The sequence below is a fragment of the Schistocerca serialis genome, chromosome 2, assembly GCF_023864345.2.
Source record: "Schistocerca serialis cubense isolate TAMUIC-IGC-003099 chromosome 2, iqSchSeri2.2, whole genome shotgun sequence".
In the NCBI taxonomy this organism is placed as follows: Eukaryota; Metazoa; Arthropoda; class Insecta; order Orthoptera; family Acrididae; genus Schistocerca; species Schistocerca serialis.
The window spans coordinates 764,417,461-764,444,908 of NC_064639.1; the positions used below are offsets into that span (position 1 = coordinate 764,417,461).

The 27,448-nt window shown below is 39.7% G+C and overlaps 1 protein-coding gene across 1 annotated transcript in view; it reads right to left on the reverse strand.

The window, feature by feature from the left end:
* Window positions 1-202: 202 nt before the first annotated feature.
* LOC126457983 (GPI inositol-deacylase) overlaps window positions 203-27,448 on the reverse strand; it is a 166,289-nt gene continuing 139,043 nt past the window's right edge. The window contains exons 13-15 of the mRNA XM_050094745.1: window positions 22,358-22,890; window positions 22,177-22,278; window positions 203-561 (exon numbers count right to left, since the gene is read on the reverse strand). Of these exons, the coding sequence (XP_049950702.1) occupies window positions 402-561; window positions 22,177-22,278; window positions 22,358-22,890 (795 nt within the window). The 3' untranslated portion in view covers window positions 203-401. The remainder of the gene's footprint in view (window positions 562-22,176; window positions 22,279-22,357; window positions 22,891-27,448) is intronic.

Sequence of the window (27,448 nt, forward strand, 5' to 3'; positions counted from 1 at the left end):
TACTAGATTTTAATGTGGTGGAATGCTGTAGAGCTAATTGTAGGAGTTGAAAGCTGAAGTTTATCAGGATGTTTAGCAAACCAGAGAAAACATTTCTATTTTTGCACTGCACCAAGGAATATGAGGGAAAAGGAAGCAAATGGTAAAGTAAGTGCTCTAAAAAATATTTAGGCAAGACTGCTCATAATTCTGCTTTACTCTCACATCACACAAAATATAAATTACCTATAAATATTTAGTATCTAATTCACAATCCATGAATACTACAAATACATCTCTATAACAAACATATAAATATCACATCTGTTCTTTGTTACAAATTTTGTACAGTCTTTGTTAAGTAGCAAAAAAGCACATATAAGAACACACGAAAATAAAGTCTATATGTTAAACATCAAATATCACATTGATGAAGAAGATGGGAAGAACATTTGGTGAATGGTAACAATAGCAACTGCTGTTGCCAATACAGGACTCATTACATAAAGTGACAATGGGCCATAGCACAAAGCAAAGACCGCAAGTCCATACAACATTTTTGAGACAGTGTTGTAGTATTTTCTGAAAGCAAAAATATAGTATAAGTTATCTCATAGCACCCACACTATAGACTATAGAATCAAAACTGTCTTAATTTTGAGTTACTTGCTCCTAAGTAGCTACGAACTGGATGTCATACTCGAAAATATAATCAAATATGTTTGGGCTTTATAAAATAACTGTTAAGAAACAATCACATATTCTGTTGTAATTTTTGTTAACATTAAAGTCAAGATATCAAAAGATGTGAAATGGTAGGAATTTCTTGCCATGGGTGGACAAGGATAAGACGAAGTAGATAGCAGTAAAATGCATGAGTAGTGGCACTCTCTGAGCTACATGTCTCCTGGTAGTGTCCTAAGCTTACCATATATATTTTGATTTGTGTAATGACTTATCTCCCACTGTCTGAGCTACTCAGATACTTCTGTGAAAAAGGTGAAGCCCTAACAAATTAAGTTGTGGCTCCCATTGGCATAGAAAAGCCACATACATCCCTCCACTACATCAGTCAAGTACTGTTACCATGTCACTGGCTCTGCTGCAACTGTGTGGAGTGGTGTTTTTGGGGTGGTCATAATGTTGGTGCAGCCCATGACATCTTGTTCACTGTAATTCTCAGATTCCTCATTCTGCCTACACCATTGGAATCAGAAACGGGATTTTTCTGAGAATGTCACACCAGCTTGCACTACTCATTTCAACAGCAATATTTAAGATGTTATAGCAGACTTTCGGGTGATGGATGAAATGCCATTAGAATTGTTGTGCGTGTTACTGAGCATACAAGTCCTATAGTATGAAATGGGTTTGGAGAAATGTGAACTTTAACTCCTGGCAAGACTTTGAATAACTGGGAAACAGACAATACCAATAAAACAGCAGAAAGAATCCACTAGCATACAATTACAAGATTAATGGTAAACTTCTGGAGCCTCTTTCATTGTTTAAATACAGATGGGTAAAATTATGAAGTTTTACAAAATGAAGTAAAAGTCAGTAGCAGGGAGGACAAATGGAAGCGTTGTTGGAAAGTGCAGAGCTTTCTGTAACGAAACTGCAAAGAAGATGTTTGTGCGACCAGTTCTAGGGGAGTACTCAGAGCGCTTGAGATCCTTATCAGGTTATTGACAGCATTTATTCAGTGAATTAAGAAACAAGCTTCTGTGCCTAACAGGCTAGTATAGCACATAAGAAACTGTAATAGAGATGGACAAGAAATTTAAATTGTGTTCTCCTAAAGAAAGATATTATGGATCTTATAAAATCCTATGGATAAATTTTGACAACCGTTATTTGAAGTAGACTGTACAAGAATTCTACTGACCTTGTTGCATATTTCACATATGGATCAAAGAGAGATTTTAGCAGGTATGCCCATTTCATTTGTAATGGAATAGAATAGGATGTTGTGGTGCTGTACTGGTACTTGTAGAAAGTACTTTGTAGTAGGTACTGCACAGTGACTTGTGGATGTAGAGCAGGAGCACGGGGCTACTTATCTTTCCATCACCTATGCTTCTTATATATCTTCTAAGAACTTGAGAATGTGTGTGTACAGCCTATCCTCTGACAACTGTAACTTCTCTGTCATGAAGTTCCAAACTCTGCCGTTGTACACAACTTGAATGGTGGTGACACACTACCCTTCTGTCTTGAACATCTCTCAAATGATACAGACACAGAGCGGCCCTCATCGATCTTACAATGGCCTGTCCCTCATCGTTTGTTCTTGTAAACTTTTTTACTCATCCTTCATACCCCCCAGAAAGTAGAGGGTGGACCCATATAGAACTTTGTCCTTGTGAGGCACTGACTGAAATTGAGGCAGGGGGATCCCACTTCGGAATATCTCCCCCCGTACATAGTCCGAGGGATTGGTTTGCAGCCTGTGGGATCAGTAAGTCTCTACACCCCTGCCTTACAGTCTTTACTGAAATGCATTACTGATCAAACACAGCAAACCAAATGTAACCGATTACTTCTGCCTTTGTCAGTGTTGTAGGGTTATGGAGTAAAGACTGACTGCAGCACATCTTTCGACGAGTGACCTCATACAGAACTGCTTTGTGTACCACTGTGACTGCCTATTTATCAGTGCCCTTTCATTGTAACTTCATGCAGATTAACCTCTGTAATGCTGTGCACATGTGGAAGTCCCACAGTTCCCTCAAAATTATCACAAATCAAGACTAATTAGTATTTTAATCATCTATCATATCACTGTTGATTTCCAGTAATGTTTTCAAAAGTTATTAATTATCAGAAATGTTACTGGATCAAAGAAACAAGTACACTGCTGGCCATTAAAATTACAGCATTTAGAAGAACTGTCAAAACAACATCTTAATTGTTGTGCATACACGGTATAGTAGGATGAATACATGGTTAAACGTGTGTGTCATTTGCCAATGCACAGGATGCAATTTTAGTACCCAGAGCTGCTACCTGTAGCAGCAACAATGGCTCTAACATGGCTAGACACTGAGTAGAACTTTTCAAAACGCTGTGGAAACAACCACTGCGCAGAATGATGTTAAATTTGAATAGCTTATTATTGACTCTTAATGTAAATGGTGTGGGATACAAATGACAGATGAATCGCAATATGATGGGTTGCGGTTGAATTGCACAATACACTATCCGTACTGCTCAATGAGCATGACTGAACAAGTTTCACAGTCAACAGTTGTGGCACTGTTCATTATAAAAGCCCATTCACCACAGCAAGTTTGCACCACAATGGATGGGAAAAGTTGGTTTTTAATTATCCCGAGGCCAAAAACCACAAAAAAGTAAAATGACATTAGTTTCTAGTTATCATGAGACTGGTGCAAGACATGTTACATATACCTTTCAATTGTTTCCTGCCACAAGTGTAAATTGAGAAACAGCATGTTGCACTACAGTTTGGAATATTTCTGGTGTCACTTTCAGAAAGTGTGCCTCCAATTCAGCTATGCTCATAATAGGAGCACTGAACACAACATATTTCAGATAACCTCACAGCAAGAAGTTGTAAGGATTAAGCAGAAGTTGCAAGAATTAAGATCAGGTGATTTGGATGGCTAGGCTGCAGGAAATGACAGTTTATAATTCTAGCATTTCTGAATTCCTCTGCAGCGACTGCTTCAAAAGTGATCCTACCCACACAGTTGGAGGCTTGGAATGATGTTGGTGCGCAAATGACTCTCATAGCATTTACCAGTGACGGTGCTGGTAATAGGATCTGCTGGAGTCATCCCCTTTTAAAAAAAAAAAAAAAAAAAAAAAAAAAAAAAAAAAAAAAAAAAAAAAAAAAATAAATTACTGCCCTACAATAAACAATGCCATCAACCTGCATGACACAGTCACCTTTCCAGAATGAAATGATACCAGTTGATGCGTATGCAGATTTTTCGTTGCCCATATTCTGGAAGTCTGTGTATTGACATGTCCTTGGAAATGACATGCACTTTGCCTGTCCACAGAGTGTTCCATGACCATTCACTGTCCACTTCCATGTGAGCAAGAAATTCCAGAGCGAATGTTTGTCTTGCTGGCAGGTCAGCAGGTAGCAACTCCTGAACATGGGTGGTTTTGTATGGACAGCAGTGCAGAATGTTTCATATGATTTTAAGTGGCATGCTTGCAGGCACGTCTAATGTTTGGGCAATTCCCTGCGCACTGTACGTTTGCACACTACCACTCGACAACTCCTGCAATGCTGTGGCCATATCCTCAACAGATGTTGGATCAAATGCTTTCCTCCCTCTGCCACATTGTACTTCAAAATGACCTTTCTTTCAAATTCTGTAATCATTTTCTCCAGATCCGTAGTAGACATCGGACAACTGCCTTTTTTCATATCCTTGAGTGTCCGGAACTTCTAGCTGGGCTACTGGTGCACAGTCACTGTTCTTTTATAAGAGCTTTATCAGCAGCACACAATCCTGCATGGTGACAGTCATGTTGGGCCCCTGATTATATGCTATTCAAATTCGACCTCATTCTGAGCAGTGGTTCTCTTTCTACGGTGTTTTCAAACTGGGACTTTAATTGTGGGCACCCTGTGTGTCATTCCATGCTGCTTCAACTTTACGCCAGAGTTCATAGCTCCAGTGAGTGACAAATGGTGTGTGCCAGCCTATTGGCAATCCATGACCAGATGTTTTACGTACATAAGAGATATAGAGAATTTACTGACCTCTGTATTGAGGTATGTCACTGTTGCATGGGCAACACGTGGTCATGCATTATCTTGCTGAAAGATATCATCATAGAGACCTCGAAGACAGACTGCATTTGCTAACCTCAACATGCCAGAAATTAGAAATTTGATGTCCAAATTACTGGCTACGCAAACCAGAGGCACAGTCATGTTGTGTGTTGAATGGCACAACGTACCACACCAGGTGCATGATGAATGCAATCTAGCAATGTTAATTCTTCTCAGAGCTTCCACACACTGATATGTCCATTATGATGCTGTACACAAAACTTGGACCCACCTGAAAAGACAGTGTGGGGTCACCCCGTGTCGACTGCTGTTGTTGAGTACTCCACAGTCTCTTCTTCTGTGTCAATAAAAGCCACAGCAATGGTCGCTATGCTGACAGTCTGTAGTGCTCCAGACGTCATCGCACTATCCGTGTTTTGCTGTGTACACGCCCCTTTCCTGCCTCATGGGACATGGCGTAATTGCATGATTCTGCATGGCAGAGTGGCCAATATGTCTGTCCACTCAGGAAATTGTCACATGGAGCTCTTGAGATTCTGTATGACTTGAGTGTGGCCAATCTGAATAAATCATTTTCATATCTGCATGACAGCCATAGGATCCCAGTAATTGTGAGCAGCAATACTGTAGAATGATAAACCACAGTCTTGATAAGCCATGTGATCCTACTTCTATCTAATTTTGATACATGTTTCTCAATGCACGAGTCATATCACAATTTTCTCACAACCAACCGGTACTTAAATGTGGTTTCTGAATGATAAAGCTAATGCTCAATATTTCCTTAAACAGGGAATTCAGAGGGTGTTACTGCCACCTACTTTGTATGGTTGTGTTGAAATGCTACTCGTTTGTGTATCCAAGCTACATTTTGTATCTAATAACAATACTGGAAACTAAAGATGATGTAACTTAATCAAATCCTAATCCTGACCTTGTTATCCAGCAGAAGATTGATCCATTATTATTATTATTATTATTATTATCATTATTATTATGGGACACATCAATTCAGTTTTGTGCATAAGACATCTGCTAGGAAAGTATCTGACCTGTGACTGGGAAAAAAATGGCCTACCTGGAGTGTTGGACACCTAATCACCATCTAAGTATGAGGTTCATTCAAATGAAATCTGGTCAGTGCGTCTATCTTTGCCTTACACATAAGGTGGCACCACCTATTGGTAGAGAGACTGACAGGTGCACACTGTCTGATGTTGCATTGTGCCATTGTGATTTCACACCAAAGAGTTGGTGGTCACACAACTTATTGTCCACTACGGAACATGCAGGCGAGTAAGCAAGAACAAGGAGGAGTGATTTAATTTTAGGTGGTGGAGGGAGTTGGAGGCTGTGAAATGTATCGATGGATGAAGACTGTGTATGGTGAGTACAGTCTGAGTAGTTCAAGTGTTGTGGAATGGCACAAACGATTCCTTGAGGGGCACGAGTCACTGGAAGACGATGCTCGTCCTGGACAGGCTCATCGTGTCATCAAACCTGACATGGTTGCGGAAGTGAATGCTTTTGTCTTGGACAACCACAGAATCACCATCAACGAGATCTATTGGTTACTGGGTATTAGCATGGCACCGCCCACACCATAATGTACCAACACTTTAACTATCAAAAAATCTGTGTGCAATGGGTTCCCCACCAAGCAATACTCGAGTGGCACTGTCTTTGAGTCATCTGCAATGTTATCATGAGGAGGAATACAGCGTTCTGTCACGTATTGTCACAGGTGATGAAACGTGCTGTTACCATTTTGAATTGGAAAGCAAGTGTCAGAACAAGCATTGGAAACATGCAACTTCACCACCTCCAAAGAAATCAACAGCTGTGCACAAGAGTTCTGCTAAGATCATGATGTCCTCCTCCTTTTTTGACCACAAGTGCCCACTGCTTGTCGAGTTCATGGTACAAGGAACCACCATCAATGCCCAGCGTTATCAAGCCACTTTACAGAACCTTATACAAGCCATCCAGTCAAAACACTGACGCATGTTGTCCAATGGCATTATCCTCCTGCATGATAATGCCCGCCCACACAAGGCCAATGTGGTGGAGATGACATTGCACCAGTTTCGGTGGGAAATGCTGGAACACCCACCATACAGTCCCGAAGTTTCACCGTGTAACTTTCATGTGTTTGGACCTCTAAAACAAGCTATTCACAGACATCAATTCGCAATGGATGATGAAGTGTGTGACTGTGTCCAGGCATGGATCTGACAGCAGCCTAGTAGCTTCTTCAAGGGTGGAATCAAGTGGCTACTGTCGCAATGGGATAAATGTGCCAACAGTTGTGGCAACTATTTTTGAGTATGTGTACTGTGTATAACTACAATTTTGAGTTAGTAAAATCATTTCTGCTACTTTACACTAGTGACCGGGTTTCATTTGAATGCCCCTTATAGTTCCCATTGGACTCCACACACTTCTCCTAAGCAGTGCAGCCACTGTTAGAAAGCACACCGAAAAAGCCTCTTTCACAACAGATTTTAGCTTGGCTGTCGTTGCTCCCACAATGTCCTCTCCTGTCTGAAATCGAGTTCCTTTCAATGACCTCTTGAGTTTGGCGAACAGCCAGAAGTCGCAGAGGGGCCTAATCAGGAGAGTAAGGAGCCTGTTGATGCACACAAATTTGGTTTTTTGCCAAAAACATTTGAATAAAGTACAAGGAATGTGCTGGAACATTGCTGTGATGGAGATGCCAATTTCCAGTTGATCACAAGTTTGGTCTCTTGCACCGCAACGCATATGCAATGGAGGACATCCCTGTGGTACTCTTTGATGAGTGTTATACTCGTGGTGTACTACACTGCGGGAGTCAAAGAAAGCAGTCAGCATCATTTTGATGTTTCTGCACACTTGTCAGGCTTCCTTTGGTCTTGATGACAAGGAATGCTTCCACTGTAATGATTGGGATTTGGTTTCTGGGTCGTACTCTTACACCCAGGACTCATCACCAGTGATTATGGGGTTCATAAAGTCAGGGTAACTGTGGAATCCAGCCTGTCCTATGAGACTTCAACACAAAGTTGCTTTCGCTCCACTGCCAGCAGCCTAGGCACAAATTTCGCCGACACTTTCTTCATGGCCAAATCTTCAGTCACAATGAAATATGTTGAAAAAGTGCTGATGACCACCTTTTCCACAACTTCTCTGATAGACACACGACAGTCCGGCATCACCACAGTGTCCACCTGGTCATTCTGGCTTGTTGACAGCTGAATGGGGTGTGGCTTACTCTCCACCAATGTGCAGCCATCTTTAAACCAGTTGTACTACGCCATAATCTGTATTATGCCCACAGCCTTGCACCAAAAGCCATTTGAATCTTCTGAATGGTTTTTACCTGGCTGTTGCTCCATCATTTCCCTTGCAATGAAATACCGATGCAAGCACTACCCACTCTCACTCAACTGCTGCCTGCCAGCAACTGACGCTATCGACAGGAAAGGAAAGAATTCATGTATGTGCATGAAGGTTCACAGTCGGATCATGCAAATGCACTGGATTCAAATCCATCAGGTGTTAAAAAATAATTGGAAAAGGTGGTTACTTTAACAGCAAAATGTATGATCAAAGAATGGGTTGTGGTTGCAGCTGTACACGTACCACACTTAAGTCACGCTGGAGGCCATATTTTGCTTTATTGGGCAGTTTTAGTTTTTCCTCAGAGACTTTTTTAGTGTTTGTTTCAACTTTCTCCAGTTAATCAATTCATGATTGCATTAAAATAGTTATATCTAAAATGTGCAACGTGTTTTAGAAACTGAATCCTAAACTCCAGCAAAGCTCTGTTTCTACGCAGGTACTTCTACTACATATGACTCAGGACAGTCATCATCTACACAAAAATATGGTATCTTCCACATTTCAATGACAATATTATGAACACAAAAGATTGCTACTCACCATATAGTGGGCATGTTGAGTTGCAGAGAGGCACAACAAAAATACTACTAAACATTTATTTCTTCCAAAATAGGCAATAAAAACACACACACACACACACACACACACACACACACACACACACACACTCTCACTCACTCACTCACTCACTCACTCAAATGCAGCTCACACACAAATGACCACTGCCTCTGGCTGCTGGGGCCAGGATACGAGCAAGTGCTCATGATGGGAGAAGCAATTGGGTAGTGGGACGGGGAGGGGGAGGGTGAGCAGGAACAATGCAGTACTGTTTGTGGGGGCATACAGGCACCAGAGATGAGTTGGAGAAACGGTAGGGCAGCTAGGTGCAATCGGAAGGTTACATGGCGAGGGGTGGAAAGGGCGAGGAGTAAAAAGACTGTGTGTGCACTTGTAGAATATAAGGCTGTGGAGTGGGAACAGGGAAGGGGATAGGTGGGTGAAGGACAATGACTAAGGTTGGGGCCAGGAGGGTTACGGGAACATAGGATATATTGCGGGGTGAGTTTCCACCTGTGCAGTTCACCCTTACCAGGTTCAAATTCATTGATGACACCTTTTGTGATCTGGAATGAAGGCGAAGACACCCTATCCACATTACTCCAGAACCTCAACTCCGCCATTCACTTCACCTGGTCCCCCTCAAACCAACAAGCTACTTTTCTTGACGTTGATCTCCACCTCAAAGATGGCTACATCAGTAACTGTGTCCATATCAAACCTCCACCTCGACAGTTGCCACCCATTCCATACCAAGAAGTCTCTTTCATACAAGCCTGGCTACCCATGGCCATCACATCTGTAGTGATGAGCAGTCTCTCTCAAAATATACCAAGGGTCTCAATGAGGCCTTCACAGACCATCATCACCCTCATAACCTTGTACACAAATACAAGGTTATTACAAATGATTGAAGCGATTTCACAGCTCTATAATAATTTTATTATTTGAGATATTTTCACAATGCTTTGCACGCACATACAAAAACTCAAAAAGTTTTTTTAGGCATTCACAAATGTTTGATATGTGCCCCTTTAGTGATTCGGCAGACATCAAGCCAATAATCAAGTTCCTCCCACACTCGGCGCAGCATGTCCCCATCAACGAGTTCGAAAGCATAGTTGATGCGAGCTCACAGTTCTGGCACGTTTCTTGGTAGAGGAGGTTTAAACACTGAATCTTTCACATAACACCACAGAAAGAAATCGCATGGGGTTAAGTCGGGAGAGCGTGGAGGCCATGACATGAATTGCTGATCATGATCTCCACCACGACCGATCCATCGGTTTTCCAATCTCCTGTTTAAGAAATGCCAAACATCATGATGGAAGTGCGGTGGAGCACCATCCTGTTGAAAGATGAAGTCGGCGCTGTCGGTCTTCAGTTGTGGCATGAGCCAATTTTCCAGCATGTCCAGATACACGTGTCCTGTAACGTTTTTTTTTTCGCAGAAGAAAAAGGGGCCATAAACTTTAAACCGTGAAATTGCACAAAACATGTTAACTTTTGGTGAATTGCGAATTTGCTGCACGAATGCGTGAGGATTCTCTACCGCCCAGATTCGCACATTGTGTCTGTTCACTTCACCATTAAGAAAAAATGTTGCTTCATCACTGAAAACAAGTTTTGCACTGAACGCATCCTCTTCCATGAGTTGTTGCAACCGCGCCGAGAATTCAAAGCGTTTGACTTTGTCATCGGGTGTCAGGGCTTGTAGCAATTGTAAACGGTAAGGCTTCTGCTTTAGCCTTTTCCGTAAGATTTTCCAAACCGTCGGCTGTGGTACGTTTAGCTCCCTGCTTGCTTTATTCGTCGACTTCCGCGGGCTACGTGTGAAACTTGCCCGCATGCGTTCAACCGTTTCTTTGCTCACTGCAGGCCGACCCGTTGATTTCCCCTCACAGACGCATCCAGAGGCTTTAAACTGCGCATACCATCGCCGAATGGAGTTAGCAGTTGGTGGATCTTTGTTGAACTTCGTCCTGAAGTGTCGTTGCACTGTTATGACTGACTGATGTGAGTGCATTTCAAGCACGACATACGCTTTCTTGGCTCCTGTCGCCATTTTGTCTCACTGCGCTCTCGAGCGCTCTGGCGGCAGAAACCTGAAGTGCGGCTTCAGCTGAACAAAACTTTATGAGTTTTTCTACGTATCTGTAGTGTGTCGTGACCATATGTCAATGAATGGAGCTACAGTGAATTTATGAAATCGCTTCAATCATTTGTAATAGCCCTGTATATCTCCCATGCCTTATCAATCTAGTCACCCACCACCTCCTGAAGTCCCACCATCTAGCCACAGAGGAGCATTCCCCTCATGACTCAGTACCACCTAGAACTGGAGAACTGCATCACATGCTTATTTATTTATTTACACATCAAGTTCTGTATGACCAAATTGAGGAGCAAAAATCCGAGGTCATGGAACATGTCAGTACATGAAATTACAACATAAAAGTAATAACAGATAAAAATAAAATGTTTATGAGCCCAAAAAAAGTCAAGCCACGAAGTTAAGTAAACACAATCAACAGTACAGCAAGAATAAGTTTAACATTTCAAGGAAGTCCTCGACAGAATAGGAGTGACCCATGAGGAAACTCTTCAGTTTTGATTTGAAAGCACATGGATTGCTCCGAAGATTATTGAAAATGGATGCAGCGGTATACTGCACACCTTTTTGCACAAGAGTTACGGCAGTCCGATCCAAATGCAGGTTCGATTTCTGCCAAATATTAACTGAGCGAAAGCTGCTTATTCTTGGGAATAAGCTGATATTGTTAACAAGAAATGACAGTAAAGAATATACAGATTGTACATAAAGTCCGAGAACATTTTCAGTTATTTACTGCACAAGAACCAAACATTGTACAGATATCATACATATGTCATTTTGAAGAGAAACCCTGAATTTTTTTCTTCTGTATACCACCACAGCGTAGTTTGGTAATTTGACGATAGTAAGCGCTAGTTGCAAACATGGGGAGTTCAGGTGCGGAGCGAGCTTTCTGTGTGTTGGAGTTCGACAAAAACAAGTGTGATACAGCTGTTCAATGGATGTTTAGACCAAGGAAGGCCATTTACCACTGGCACAACAAATTCATTATGACGGGTTGATGTAGCAGAGCTCTGGAAGAGAATACAGGAAGCGACTGCCACAGTCGACGATGCCATGCTGGGACGAGTATGGCAAGAATTCGATTACTGTATTGATGTCTTCCGGGTCACTCATGGCTCACAAATCGAATGTTTTTAAAAAAAAAAGGAACCACAACTTTCAGAGTTTCCTTCAATTTGCAATATGTATGACACCTGTACAAGGTTTAGTTCTTGTGCAATAAATAATTGAAAGTGTTCCCAGACTTTATGTACACTCTGTATATATTGAGAGGCCAATGTCAAAATACGCAGACTGGTGAAAAGGGGCGACAAGAGGTTCGCAAACTCACACCACTTATTGCCCAAACCACCTATTTCTGAGCCAAAAATATCCTTTTGGAATGGGAACAGGTACCCCAAAATATAATACCATATGACATAAGCGAATGAAAATAAGCAAAGTAGACTAATTTTCGCGTAGAACGATCACTTACTTCAGATAACGTTCGAATAGTAAAAATGGCAGCATTAAGTCTTTGAACAAGATTCTGAACGTGGGCTTCCCACAACAGTTTACTACATATCTGAACACCTAGAAATTTGAACTGTTCAGTTTCACAAATCATATGCCCATTCTGTGAAATTAAAACGTCGGGTTTTGTTCAATTGTGTGTTAGAAACTGTAAAAACTGAGTCTTACTGATGTAACGTTAGTTTATTTTCTCAAGCCATAAGCTTATATCATGAATTGCACTATTTGAAACTGAGACACTGTTGCACACAACATCCATTACTACCAAGCTAGTGTCATCAACAAACAGAAATATTTTAGAGTCGCTAGGGGCATATCATTTATATAAATAAGGAACAGGAGTGGTTTACCCCCCCCCCCCCCCCCCTGCCCCTTTTGAGTGTAACCCACTCAGACCCCACATCACAGCCACTCTCCATTCTCAACAGAGCAACAAATGCCTTAGTTAAATAAAAAAAAAAAATGCCTAGTGTTAAAAACCTTTTGTTTAATCCATCTCGTACCTCTCAGAGAAAAAAAGAATATAGCATTTTCTGTTGTTAAACGACTTCTAAAGCCAAAGAGTACATTTGATAGCAAATTGTGTGATATAAAATGATCAATTATCCTTACATACACAGCCTTTTCAATAACTTTAGCAAACACTGATGGCATAAATAACTTTAGCAAACACTGATGGCATGGAAATAGGTCTCAAATTGTCTATATTATCCCTTTTTATAAAGTCGCTTTACTATTGTGTACTTTAATCATACAGGAAACTGACCATTCCTAAAGGAAAAATTACAAATGTAGCTAAATACAGGGCTAACATGTGCACCACAGTACTATAATATTCTGCTACGCACTCCACCATATCCATGAGAGTCCTTAGTCTTCAGTGACTTAATTATTGACTCAGTCTCTCCCTTGTCTGAATTAGATTAGATTATAATATAATAGAGGGAAACATTCCACGTGGGAAAAATATATCTAAAAACAAAGATGATGTGACTTACCAAACGAAAGCGCTGGCAGGTCGATAGACACACAAACATACACACAAAATTCAAGCTTTCGCAACAAACTGTTGCCTCATCAGGAAAGAGGGAAGGAGGACATATTTAAATATGTCTGCTTGTGTGTGTGTGTGTGTGTGTGTGTGTGTGTGTGTGTGTGTGTGTGTGTGTGTGTGTGTGGGTGGGTGCGCGCGCGCGCGCGCGCCCGAGTGTATACCCGTCCTTTTTTCCCCCTAAGGTAAGTCTTTCCACTCCCGGGATTGGAATGACTCCTTACCCTCTCCCTTAAAACTCACATCCTTTCGTCTTTCCCTCTCCTTCCTTCTTTCCTGATGAGGCAACAGTTTGTTGCAAAAGCTTGAATTTTGTGTGTATGTTTGTGTTTGTTTGTGTGTATATCGACCTGCCAGCGCTTTCGTTTGGTAAGTCACATCATCTTTGTTTTTAGATTAGATTATATTAGATTAGTTTTTCGTTCCATAGATCCATGCTGAGGAGATCCTCGTGGATGTGGAACATGTCAATTCTTCTTCTTCTTTTTTTTTTTTTTTTTTTTTAAAAAAGCTGAAATAACAATACTAATAGTATGAATATATACAATACATCATTTGTCTCTATTAAAAAATTCGTCAATAGAGTAGGAGGAGTTGGCCACTAGTAAGTCTTTCAGGCTCCTTTTAAACTAATCTTTATTTGTAACTAAATTTTTTATGTTTGCTAGCAAATTATTGAAGATGAGTGTTCCTGAGTAGTGGACACCTTTTTGAACTAAAGTAAGTGCTTTTAAGTCCTTGTGCAGATCATTTTTGTTCCTGGTATTGTATGTATGAACTGAGCTGTTTGTTGGAAAAAGAGGTATATTATTAGGACAAATTTCATTAAGGAGTAAATATACTGAGAGGCAGTAGTTAGTATACCCAGTTCTTTGAAGAGGTTTCTACAGGACGTCCGTGAATTTACTGCACAAATAATACGTATTACACGCTTTTGGGCTCTGAAAACTTTTGTTTGATTTGAAGAGTTACCCCCAATATATTATACCGTATGACATTATGGAATGAAAGTAGGCAAAGTATGCAAACTTTTTCATTTTTATGTCGCCTATGTCAACCAACAGTCGAATTGCAAATACAGATTTGTTAAGGCGTTTCTGCAGTTCTGTGGTGTGCTCCTCCCAACTGAATTTATTATCAAGTTGGATCCCAGGAATTTAAGACTGTCAACCTCTTCTATCTGCTCCTCTTCATACTTTATGCATATGCTGGGTGGAAACCTCTTACAGGTTCTGAATTGCATATAGTGAGTCTTTTCGAAGTTTAAGGTCAGTGAGTTGGCTTTAAACCATTTATTAATATCCATGAAAATATCATTAGCAGATCTTTCTAGAACTACACTCGACATACTATTTATTGCAATACTTGTGTCATCTACAAACAAAATGAACTCTGCTTCTGGCAGTGTAACTAATGAGAGATCATTAATGTACACAAGAAAAAGCAATAGCCCTAAGATGGATCCTTGTGGGACACCACATGTAATTTCTTCCCATTCTGATGATGACTGATGACTTAATTCACTAGTCCATTGCACTGACGCCCTTTGTTTCCTGTTAGCGAGGTATGACTTGAACCATTTTGCAGCACTGCTCTTGACACCATAGAATTCTAATTTATTTAAAAGGATGTTGTGGTTCACAATCAAATGCCTTTGACAAATCACAGAAAATACCTGCTGCTTGTTATTTGTTATTTAATGAATTAAGTACATTTTCACTGTAGGTGTAAATAGCCTTCTCGATATCAGAACCCTTCAGAAATCCAAACTATGTTTTTGATAGTATGTTATTTGTGGTCAGTGAGAAGCTGCCTGTACATTACTTTTTCTAAAATTTTTGAGAATACTGGCAAAAGTGAAATCGGTCTGTAGTTTGATGGTATCTCTTTATCCCCTTTCTTGAATAGAGGCTTAACATCTGCATATTATAGCCAATCAGGAAATGTCCCAGTTATAATTGACTGGTTACACAAGTAACTTAGAATTGTACTAAACTCACAAGAACATGCCTTAATTAACTTTGTTGGTATTTCATCGTAACCACTAGAACACTTTGTTTTTAAAGATTTTATTATGGAAGTTATTTCTTTTGGTGAAGTGAGTGACATATTCATGTACCTGAAGCTATTCGTAAAGGCTAGTTTCAAATATTTAAGGGCATTATTTACTGATCCTGACAATCCCATTTTATCAGTAACGGATATAAAATACTTGTTAAATAGATTTGCCACACTATGCCCATCGGTTACTAATGTGTCATCTACCCTTAATGCTATTTGTTCCTGTCCCTTTCTGATTGTACCAGTCTCCTCTTTCACTATATCCCATATTGTTTTTATTTTGTTCTCTGACATTGCTATCTTCTTCTCGTAGTGCATTTGTTTAGATGTCTGAATTACTTTTTTTAATATTTTACAGTATTCCTTGTATTTAGCTAAATCATCAGCATTGGAGCTATTCTTGGTGGACAAATACATTTTCCTTTTTGTCTTACAGGAATTCTTTATTCCTTGTGTAATCCATGGTTTTATTATAGACTTCTATTTAATTTGAGTAACTTTTAGAGGAAAACAGTTTTCAAACATGGTACTGACATTGTTCATGAATGTGTTATATTTTTCATTCATGTCATGAGCACTATAAACATCTTTCCAGTTCATATCTTTGAGCAGTTTTCTAAAACACTCAATTTTTGGTTGATTGACTGCTCTCCTGTACTCAGATTTAGCAGTCTCGATAATCTGCTTAAAATTTACATCTAAAACAAGGAGCTGCATGTCATGATCTGATAGTCCATTTATTACAGGTTTTGTGATATGATTTTGTTCTTTTGATTTGTCTATAAAAATGTTATCAATGGCTGTCCTTGAGGATTTAAGTGATCCTAGTTGGAAAGTTTACAGTGTGAGTTAGATTGAAAGACAACATTACTAACTGCAGTAAATGTTTACTGGAAGGTTGCATTAGAAAATCTGTATTAAAGTCACCAGCAATCAAAATTTCTTTGTTTCTTCCTGTTAAATAACCCAAAAGAGCTTCTAGATGATTTATGAATAGATTATAATTTCCTGCAAGTGCTCGGTAAATAGTTAATATTATATAGGATCTGTTATGGAACTCTACTTCTGTTGTGCACATGCTTCTAGATGCTGCTCTAAACAGAATTTATTAATGTCAATGTTCTTGAATTTATGGCAGTTCTTAATAAATGTGGCAACTCCTCCTCCATCCATATCTACTCTGCAGGAGTAGGAAGCTAGCTTAAATCCTGAAATGTCTAACATATCTATACCAGTGGTCACTTGAATCACAGAGGAGTATTTCAGACATCAATCTCAGAAATGAATTTGCCAAGAGAGTTATATGACTCTTTATTTAATTCACCAGCAATACTCAGAACATGATTGTTAAATACTGTACATATATCTGATTTATCAGTAACAGAACTATTTTTACCGCGAACTGAAAAAAATGGTTCAAATGGCTCTGAGCACTATGGGACTTAACTTCTGAGGTCATCAGTCCCCTAGAACTTAGAACTACTTAAACCTAACTAACCTAAGGACATCACACACATCCATGCCCGAGGCAGGATTCGAACCTGTGACCGTAGCGGTCGCGCGGTTCCAGACTGTAGCGCCTAGAACCGCTCGGCCACTCAGGCCAGCACTGCAAACTGACTTTAGACCTTGCGCTGCTGAACAGACACTTCCTTAACAACTGACCATATGGTTTTAATTTTATCCTGTGAATTAGCTATTTTATTTGCATGCCACATACTCTTTGCCTTCCTAATAACATTTTAAGCACCTTACAATACTGTCTGTAATGGGCTACTGCAGCTTTATTGTGACTACTTCTAACATTTTGATATAATTCCCACTTTGTTTTACGTGATATCCCTATCCCACTAGTCAGCCACCCATGCTGCCTTTTACTGGTAGTACTCCGTTTAGAATGTTCTAATGGAAAGCAACTCTCAAAGAGCATGAGAAATGTGTTAAGGAAAGCATTATATTTGTCATCTATGTTGTTGGCACTATAAACATCCTGCCACTCTTGTTCCTTGACGAGGTTTAAAATACTCTCTATTGCCGCTGGATTAACTTTCCTACATAGTTTGTAATAATATGTGACATTTGTTTGGGTAAAAAAGCCTTTTAGTGTTAAAATGGTCTGAAAGGTCATTCACCCTTTTACTAACAACATGCCCATCCAGTAATGAAGAATGAATAAAAATATTGTCTATGGCTGTGCTACTGTTCCCCAGCACCCTAGAGGGAAAAAATACAGTCTGCATCAGATCGTGAGAATTTAGGAGATCCAACATCCTTTTTCTTGCACAATCATATACAAAATTAATATTGAAGTCACCACTTATAATTAATTTCTGGTATTTCCTATAAAGTGAATCAAGAACCCTCTCTAGCTTCAGCAGAAACGCTCTGAACTCAAGAGTTAGGGGACCTAAGAACAACAAAAATTAGAATTAGTTTCACTAAATTCAACTGCCACTGCACAACATTCAAATATCTGTTCAGTGCAGTACCCTGATACATCTATGGACTCAAATGGAATGCTGTTTTTATGTACATGGCCACACCCCCACTCTGTGCAAGGAACTCCTTGAAAAACAGCCAGGTAATCTGTATCCTGGTAAAGGATTGTCAAATTATTTAAATAGTGCTCTGACATACCAACAAGTTCAGACTCAAGGTCTATAAGCAGTTCATTAACTTTATCTTTAATACCTCTTATATTTTGATGAAATACGCTAATTCCTTCTCTACTTGGAAACATGACATCCTCTGAAGGTGATCACTTAGTTAGAAGGCACTTCCTTTAAGCAGATATACCTATCAGCTGACTTTAATCTCAAAAGGCACAGCTCTACCATCAACTACTATAGGAATTTTTCCATGAGTGATCCCACCACCACCCACTACAATGTCACCTATAAGCTTTGCCAGCCTCCCCTTCTCATTCCTACTGAGGTGCAGGCCATGCCTAGTGAAACCCCATCTACTAATAGACTCAACTGGCACCACTGAAATGTGACCCATGCCCTCTGCCATCAGTACCTCCTCCAGCCCCATGTTAACGCACCTAACAGTCGCATTAAGATGGGGCCGATCATGATGCTGTAACAGTTGTATGAAATGCAAATTAGTGCCACCAGTTGAGTAGCTACCTTATCCAGGTCACCACCTACATCATATTCCCTGTCCCTATCAAGACTACTCCCTGCCCCACCCACATCACTACCTGATCCTCTTTTGTAAAATTCCTACATAACTCCCCTACGCTGTCAGTCCCCTGAGCGAACCCTGCATTAGGCTTCACAATGCTGGTGACCTGGTACTCACTCCCCAACACTTCCTGCAACTACTGGCCCACACCTCAACCATGCTAACTACCTAGCAGCATAACCTTCTTCTTTCTGTTAGACTTTGCAACTAACCTAGGCCTCTTAACTGCTGAGGACTGCTGCATGTTTCCTACATGTACAGCAACAAGAGGCTCCTCTCCACTTAACTCTGACAGTTGGTCAAGTCTGTTGCATATACGCAAGGTATAACTGTCTGATACCCCCTCCTCAAACTGTCCAAATTATCTAGATCCTCCTTTGCGTATTTTAACTGCACCTTTAGGGCACAGAACTTATGCTCCTGTTCCTCTATCAACTTATTTCTATTACAGATTCTACATTCGCAGGAGAGGATCTTGCTAGAATGCTCACTGGCTTCCACACGGCATTCCCCCAATGAAAATACTTTGAACAAATCCCACAGCATAACCACTACTCACAAACTTATGACATAGTCCACACTTCTCACTCAAGGCAAAATTTTAAAGTTACTGAAAAAAACTACATGTCTACGTTACCCAAGTTCAGTTACACCAGTAGAACTATTTATAGAACTAACAATAATGGTCTCGAAATTCTCTCTCTACTAAGAAAGCAACTACTTTTATTAATACTACTAAACCTCGACTAATACCAATACCAACAAAACTTCACAAAATTTTTAGCTAAAACCAAAAATTCAAGCAGCCACTGGAACTCTCAATGAAGTTAAAACAGTGAATGAAAATTTTACTGAAATAATTCACTAGAAACAATAAGAAATGTCAGCTGAAAACTAAAGCACGAAATTTACTAAACCACTTTAACGCACGGAAAACTCTAAAAGACACAGGAAACATTTCCAAAAGTTTATCAAATCGCTATTTTGCCACAAACAGCATGAAACACCATTGAAAACTATTAAATTTAATAACTGTGTAACAGTGCACAAATAACTTTGTCAGTACTTAGCTTTATAACCGCTACAGTTGCAACTGCACGCTGCAAAATGTAAAAACACTACTGAGGTGTGAGGTTTGGCTTCTCTGCCTGGGTTTCGACCACCTCTCATTGTGCCCTAAAATGTGGAATGTCCTACCCACTATCCTCCCCATCCCTCCCACAGTGATATTTTGACACTCACAAAACATACACAATATCATCCATTCCTACACAACCCCTGCTCCCAACCCCTTCCCTCATGGCTCATATCCCTGTAGTAGACCTAGATGCAAGATCTATCTCATATATCCTCCCACCACTTCAGTCTGGTCACAAGCATCACCTATCCAGTCAAAGGCAGGGATAGCTGTGAAATCAGTCATGTGATGTACAAGCTAAGCTCCAACCACTGTGCTTCACTGTACATGGGCATGACAACCAACAAGTTGTCTGTCCGCATGACTGGCCACTGACAAATTGTGGCCAAGAAACAGCTGAACAATCCAGTTGTGTAGCACCCTGCCCAACACAACATTCTTCATTTTAATGACTTCTTGACAGCCTGTGCCATTTGAATCTTTCCTGCCAACACCAGCTTTTCTGAATTGCACACGTGGAACTCTCCCTGCAATATACCCTTTGTTCCCATAACGCTTGTGGCTTCAACCTTTATTAGTCATTGTCCTTCAACCATCTAGCCCCTTCCCTATTCCCACTCTACAACCAACTATTCAGCAAGTGCACTTCTCTCCTTTTCTGCCAACCCCCCTTCCCTCCACCCTGCTGTCCAACCCCCCGACTGCATGTAACTGCCCTACAATCTCTCCATCTCGTCCCAGTATATTCCCACAAACAGCTGTTCTCCCCCCACCCATACCCTGCTCTCACTCCCCTCCCCATCCCAGCTTGCTTCTTCCGTCGTGCTCGGAGTTTGGCCCTGGTAGCCAGAGACAGTCGTCGTGTGTGTGAGCTGCATTTGCATGAATGTGTGTGTGTATGTTGTCTGTTTAGGAAGAAGACCTTCTGGCCGAAAACTTTCTTGCTTAGTACTCTTTTTGTTGTGCCTGCCTGCAACTCAACATCTTTGCTATGTGATGAGTAGCAATCTTTCCTTTTCATAATATTGTCATTATTCCAACCTGGATTTTACATGTTTAAATCTGTAAATAGATTATGCACCTACACAGAGTATTTTTGCTTAGATATAGTACTAGTTTCAGCAAGACATGCCTTTTTGATTGGCTCACAGACTTATAACCTGAGCCATATTCTTCTTCAACAAAGAATGTCAAAGAGTCTCTTCAGAGCTTAGAACAAATCTGGAGACGATGGTGACAATATGGAGCGAGACGAAGGCCCATGAGGCACTGCTTAAATTAAACTTCAAAAACAGTGGCTGGAAAATTTTGATGTCCAAGTACTAGTCTGGACAACAGTTTATTTTTCATTAACAGTTAAATTTTTGCTCTTGGGAAGGAGAGACTGGTTGGGATAACTTTTCCATTGTGCTTACGGCTGACACTTACTACAGCTAGAATTATGGAATGAATCCAAGTACGCCTTGTAATGGGAAACTATAATTGTAGTTTTCTTGGAAAGTTATACATAATGGTCAATTGGAAAGTAGAGCAATTGATATTACTAGAGAAGTATGAAAGCCAAACTAGGAGTGACGAATGATATTTGGGATTTATCTGGCAATAATCAATGAAGAAGAAGAAGATTTCACTAGCACAGGCTGGTTATGACCTCCATTCGAACATGTACAGGCTGTGCCATGTCTACTTGACCAACTCCTACAGCATTCATGAAATGACCATCCTACACCTCTCATTCATTTCTACAAAAAAGTTCTAATCCCCACCCATGAAAAGGAGAACACATGTTAAGTTCCTGACCCTCAGATAGTGCACCAGAAGTTATGCGTTAAGTTCCAAGCATATCCCATCTTGTGGAATGAGAGGAGTAACCGTTGTCAGAGATCTGTTATTTAGGTGGGGACATTCAGGTCCATCTGACCCTCTTAGTGCTATGTGCCAGAATCATGTTCCATTCTTTCTCCTCTCCTTGTTTCATTGTTACCAAAAATTTAAACACAATGCTACACTCTCCACACATTTCTCTATATCTCCCACCTACACAAAATATGTCAGAGTGAAAGTAACACTTGGACTTCCATTTGGTGTGAATTAAGAAAACCTTCTTGATTTAGGGAGCTGAATTAGGAACTTCATAGCCAACAATTGTATTTACATTTTAGTAGTGTGATGGTTTTGGAAAAATCTGTGCACTGCATGGTGGCAACATTCTAAAACCAAAGCAGACTTTTTCCTTTTGTGTGTGACCTCTCAGGATCATAACTGTATGATGAATGCTGATACAACAGCAGTCACTTTATTTACTTAAGATATATTTCTGACTCATATCAGTGAAGTATTAAACAGTAATCTGGTCTTCCTGTTTTTTACAACTATGTAATATTTAACTAGTTAAAAATACTTACAAATTATTTTTTGGCACATTTGTCTGCCACAGAAATCCTGCACAAGTACAGAGAACAACACTTAAAGGCAGTGATGGATCAGGTTCCAGTCTTCTATTATACCTACATTAAAGGAAAAAGCTATAAGAATACAACAAAATATTGCATTATCAAGTCCATAAACATTATTTTTTGTACAAACCTGTAATTATGAGCCCACACTAGGGCACTGGGCACATTAAGAGCACACACTGTGAGCCAGATTATAAAAATGGTAAAATTAAAATGGAGTGCAGAAAGAGAGTTGTCACTGTCCTTGCTTTCCTTTGCATCTGGAGTTGCTCCCTGTTCTGTTTCATCTTTTACTTTGTTTTCTTCATTACCATTACTTCCACACTTCTCATTTTTCTTCTCATTGAGGTCATCATCCTGGGCAGCATCATTATTAGTAACATCATTATTAGTAACATCATTATTTGTAACATCATTATTTGTATCATTTTCTTTGTGCTCTATTTCAGGAATTTTGTCATCATCTTTCCTAGTGTTCTCCAAAGCAGTTTTATTCTCTTTATTCTTTTTATCTTCTATATTGTTGTCCTCTTCCTTTTCTTCTTCCTTGTTCCTGTCTGGCAAGTTCTGTTTCTTTTTAGTAGCACCTTTCAAAGTTTTTGCAATGAAATGGAGAGACATTCTCACAAGTTGCTCGAGGTAATCTTCATACATTTTGCACAACTAGAAAGAAATGGGGAAATGATAGAGACACAACAATTTTATAGATTGATATATACTGTTGAACTGTCCATATTTCTTTTTTACATCTTAGTAGTACTAAGCATTTAAAATTAAATTTATTATTCACTGATTTAATGATAAATCATGATTTTAAAGATTAGGATTAAAGAAATCATTTGATTTTATCAGAAGGCTGCTTTTCATGGCTGAGAGTTACAATGAAAAATCAGTTGTATAAAATTGGTGATTAAATAGGTCTCCTAAAAAAAAATCACAATCTTTTTATCTAACTCTTTAGACTTCAATGATAAGCACTGTACATCCATCATATTATAAATCACCCTTCTAATGAAGAAGTGACCATACCTGACACTCTGAGAACACACATCATGATGCAAATGACATGCAACAAGTGCTGAGGAAACAGATCAATCATTCAAATGACTCCATGTGGAAAGCTGATGACTTACATGATTTTGGGAAAAAAAGGAAGAACACACGGTTTGTCAAAAATACAAAGTTCAGCAAAGAAATAACTGGACTGATTTTCAACAGACAAACAGTGTGGGCCCAAAGGTCAAATGGTGGAGTCTTAGACATAAAAACTGATCGCCAGCCGCCACAGAACGAAGTCTGACTCATTCACTGAAGATGGCCAATAAAACCAACTGCCCCTGAGAACGCTGCACAATCTGGCTACACTGTAAGATGTGGAAGTGTCAGGAGGAAGTGTTATCTGCTTCTGAGATGATGTGTTGTGTGAGCCCATGGTTTAGTGGTAATCACCGTGCATTCGAACGTATAGTCGCGTGTACGTGTCCAACTGTAATTTTTTTTTTCTTAACCATATTTTGACCCTCATCTTAAGTTATGACTCTGATGGAACATCGAAAATAATTCGCTTCACATTCTACCCACCAGAAATAACAAACACTTCCAGAAACAATTCCGCACGACACCATGTTCCTGCTTCGTGATCAGAGCAGCTTACACTTGAGCATTTCCTCACGCTGCAGCGGTTACCGGCCACCGGCCAGACGCCACCTGCCACCTGAGATTGGGTGCCACCCAGGTGAATCAGCGCTATGCTGTCAGTGTATATATCAACTGTCATTTTCGAATTTGAAGTTCTAGTTATCATTTTGCAGTTAAGCACTGGATTTTCATACTCGAAAATCATTAAATACGGTTAAGCATTGTAAAATTGGGTTGCATTTGAAAAAAGATGTAATATCCGCACCACAATATTTACTTTTGGTATAATAGGGGGGTGAATGCAGAGGAGGCAGCACGAAAGATTTGAACTGTGTGTGGAGTGAGAGCTTTTGGGAAAAATTCGCCAGAAAAAGATATTCTTATTTCAACAGAGATCATTCTGGCATGAATGATTTTCCACATTAAGGAAGTCTCGACTACTGATATACGTGATGGATTACCATTTAACCACTTTGCAACATTTGCATTCAACAGGCAAGGTTCAGAAGCCTGGTATAGGAATACTGTATTCTCTCTATTGCAGTTTCGCTTGAACGTCATCAAGTTCGTCATTGAGCATTCCTGTGCAGTACTGTTACTGGTTACGAGCTATTATGCCTTTATCATTAAGTTCCTAAAAAGAAATGAGAGGTTGAGCCCTACCAAAAGACATAAACTCGAGCAAAGAGCAGTGTAAACGTAATATTTTCTATCTGATAGCTCCAAAAGTGTGTTCTGCACTACAAAGTCTTCCCCAAGGATGTGTCCATCACAGCTGGAATTTGTTGCCAATGATTGAGACACTTTTTGGTCACAATATAAGAAAATCGACAGACAAAACTACACCACGTTTGCTACTGCATGATAACGCACTCTGTTGATTTGAGAAACGAAAGTATCCGGGAGACTGATGGGGAAGTCATCTCTCAGGCACTTGTATTGATAGGTAAGTCATCTCCCAGGCACCTGTCCCTCTTGTCGTATACTCATAATCTTTTACCTTTCCCACTCTTTATCGATCAACCATCAAGGCAATTCATTTCTAGACGAAAATGCTCTTCACATTACACTGGTTTAATGACATCATTAGAACCAGTAGATTTCTAAAGGCATAGAATTTGTAAACTACTTTAGCACTGTCAGCCTGTTTTGTATCTTGTGAAAGGATATACTGTTGCTGATTAATTTCTCTTTGGTGATTACTGTTGTATTAAAATATTCACTGTACTAATACAAATTAAATTCAACTTACAACAGAAACATCATGGCGGCAGTCTATTTTAATAAAGTGTTAAGTGCCTGTAAGACGATTGTGCCTATTTTAACACGAATTAGTAGGACATTACCGATATTTGGCTTCGAAAATGTCTGTACTTACTTCATGTCCTGTATCATACTCAGGTATTATGAAAATGTGACAGTTTATGGACAAATTAAGTATTCACAACAACAAAAAATATGTCAGCAGAAAACAAAAGTACCATTATGAATTTTGCAGTACCATAAGGTTTCTGTTGTGATACGAAGGGGTACTGAAAGTAGCAAGACAAATTTTGCTCGAGCATTGTCTTGTGATTCCCTTATTGCGTTTCTATTTGCCTGCTTGTATCTTCGCTAGAGTTTCAAAAGGCGAATCAAGGCATCTTGTACCTTGTAGGCAAGCACGTTACCATGGAGCTAGCAAAGAAGGGCAGTGTATTTGTCTTACTTAGTGGCCCACTAGTTGCTTTGATAGATATATGGCAACATAAGAGACAAGAGTAGTTGTATTTCCCATGGCAAATGACTTTTGTGGGCTGAAAAGCATTAACTGATATCCTTATATCACATCTCAGAGAAAGTCACACACATTATTCAATTGAAATGATATGATGATACCAAGTGAATTTAGCAGGATAGTTCTGTGCCATCAAGGAAGGAACTCGTCAGTCACAGAGTTGCCCAGCATATTCTGCATTGTTGCCAAGTTTTAGTTATACTATCAGGAAGGATACAAGCTGGTATTGTCTGTGATTGACCTCGGAAGTGAGTAAAGCTTCATCTCAAAGTTGTGGATGGCAAGGGCTTGAATATCCCATTATATGTGAATGAGTCTTATTCGCATTTCTGTAAGTAGGTTTAGGGACTACAGTGCAATTACTTATAGTACATCAATGCACTGAGAGCAAACGAAACATCATAAATTAATTACTGCAACAATTATTTGTGTTTTACTGTCTTAATCAGACTGAAACCTTGAAAGCGTATTCACTAGACGCAATTCACAATTTTGGAGATTTTACAGTAGTTGAGTTGTCAATATATCTTTGCTATACAATATTGTTATTGAGATCACTGTCATTGGCACACCCTCCAGAAGACAGGCATGAGCTGGCTTCTTGTTGTCTGCTTTTCTGACAGATATTCTGCCATTGCTCAAAACATGAAGACTTAAAGGTGAATTTGAATATTGCATATGGCGAAAATCTGATGTTTCTCTTCTTTCAGCTCTGACATTCAAAAAATAGTTACAATAAGCAGCAGAAAAGTGCCTGTGTACCAACAATTAATAATGCACTCATAATTAGTGGAATCTGACAAACTCCATCTGTCATCTGATAATTGTGAAAAAGTACTTTTTTCACCTGCACAGTGCCACAGTATGACCTCAAGGCTATTGTAGGATTCCTATACTTAATTTTGTTGTGATCGTTTTCAGTGACAGTAGAGTAGGAGCGAAACCATCTGACTTGAAATGTACTTTTCCAGCGGGATATGAATCTTTGGCTACAGTAGCAGTAGCACATCCAGTGAGGTATCAAGAATGTGAACATTCACTCATTGCTGTATTATGGGCTAGGGCAGAAAGAAGCAGGTTTTCCACAGAGTATACAGTGAGAGACACTGTAATTAACGCATAAAGTAACCATCTGGCAAACATAAATTTTCCTGATCGCTTTCACTTATTAAACATGAATTGTTCAGAAAATTACAACTATATCTAGTGAAATGAGTAGGTTAATGCAGCTCCTGTCCATCACTATCACTGAGTTGCCAAACATTTTCCGAGTAGCACTTAAGATAAAATTGTGTGTGTGTGTGTGTGTTTTCATGTTCATGCACAATCTGAATCAATACTATTAACATTAGAGAGACAAGCAACAATAAATATTGCAACAAATATAACTAAATTATTTTAATGCAATGGCGAGTTTCTACAAACTGAATTATTATCCAACCCATGTCCTACATATTACATTAAGTAAGTAAGATGTATCAACTCCATAATCTCATTAGCAAAGACAGTGCGCTCTTGTTGTTGCAGCCCATGACAAGTGCAGCAATTAGCAGTGCCCAATGCCGCCGTGATTTGTTTAAGTTGGCTGAGGGCCGCTGCAGCAGACACTTTGCCATAAACAGAAAGAAATCACCTTGGCTCTGTCTGCTGTGAGCGGACATCACTGCCTGGATGTTCTTATAGTAACCAACATGAGATTCTACTCACAGGTGCCATGGAGCAATTGGAATGGGTATCATGCCATTAGTCATCAGAATATTAACCAGTGATGAAATGTCCAGTGTGCACTCTATTTTAATCCCAAGA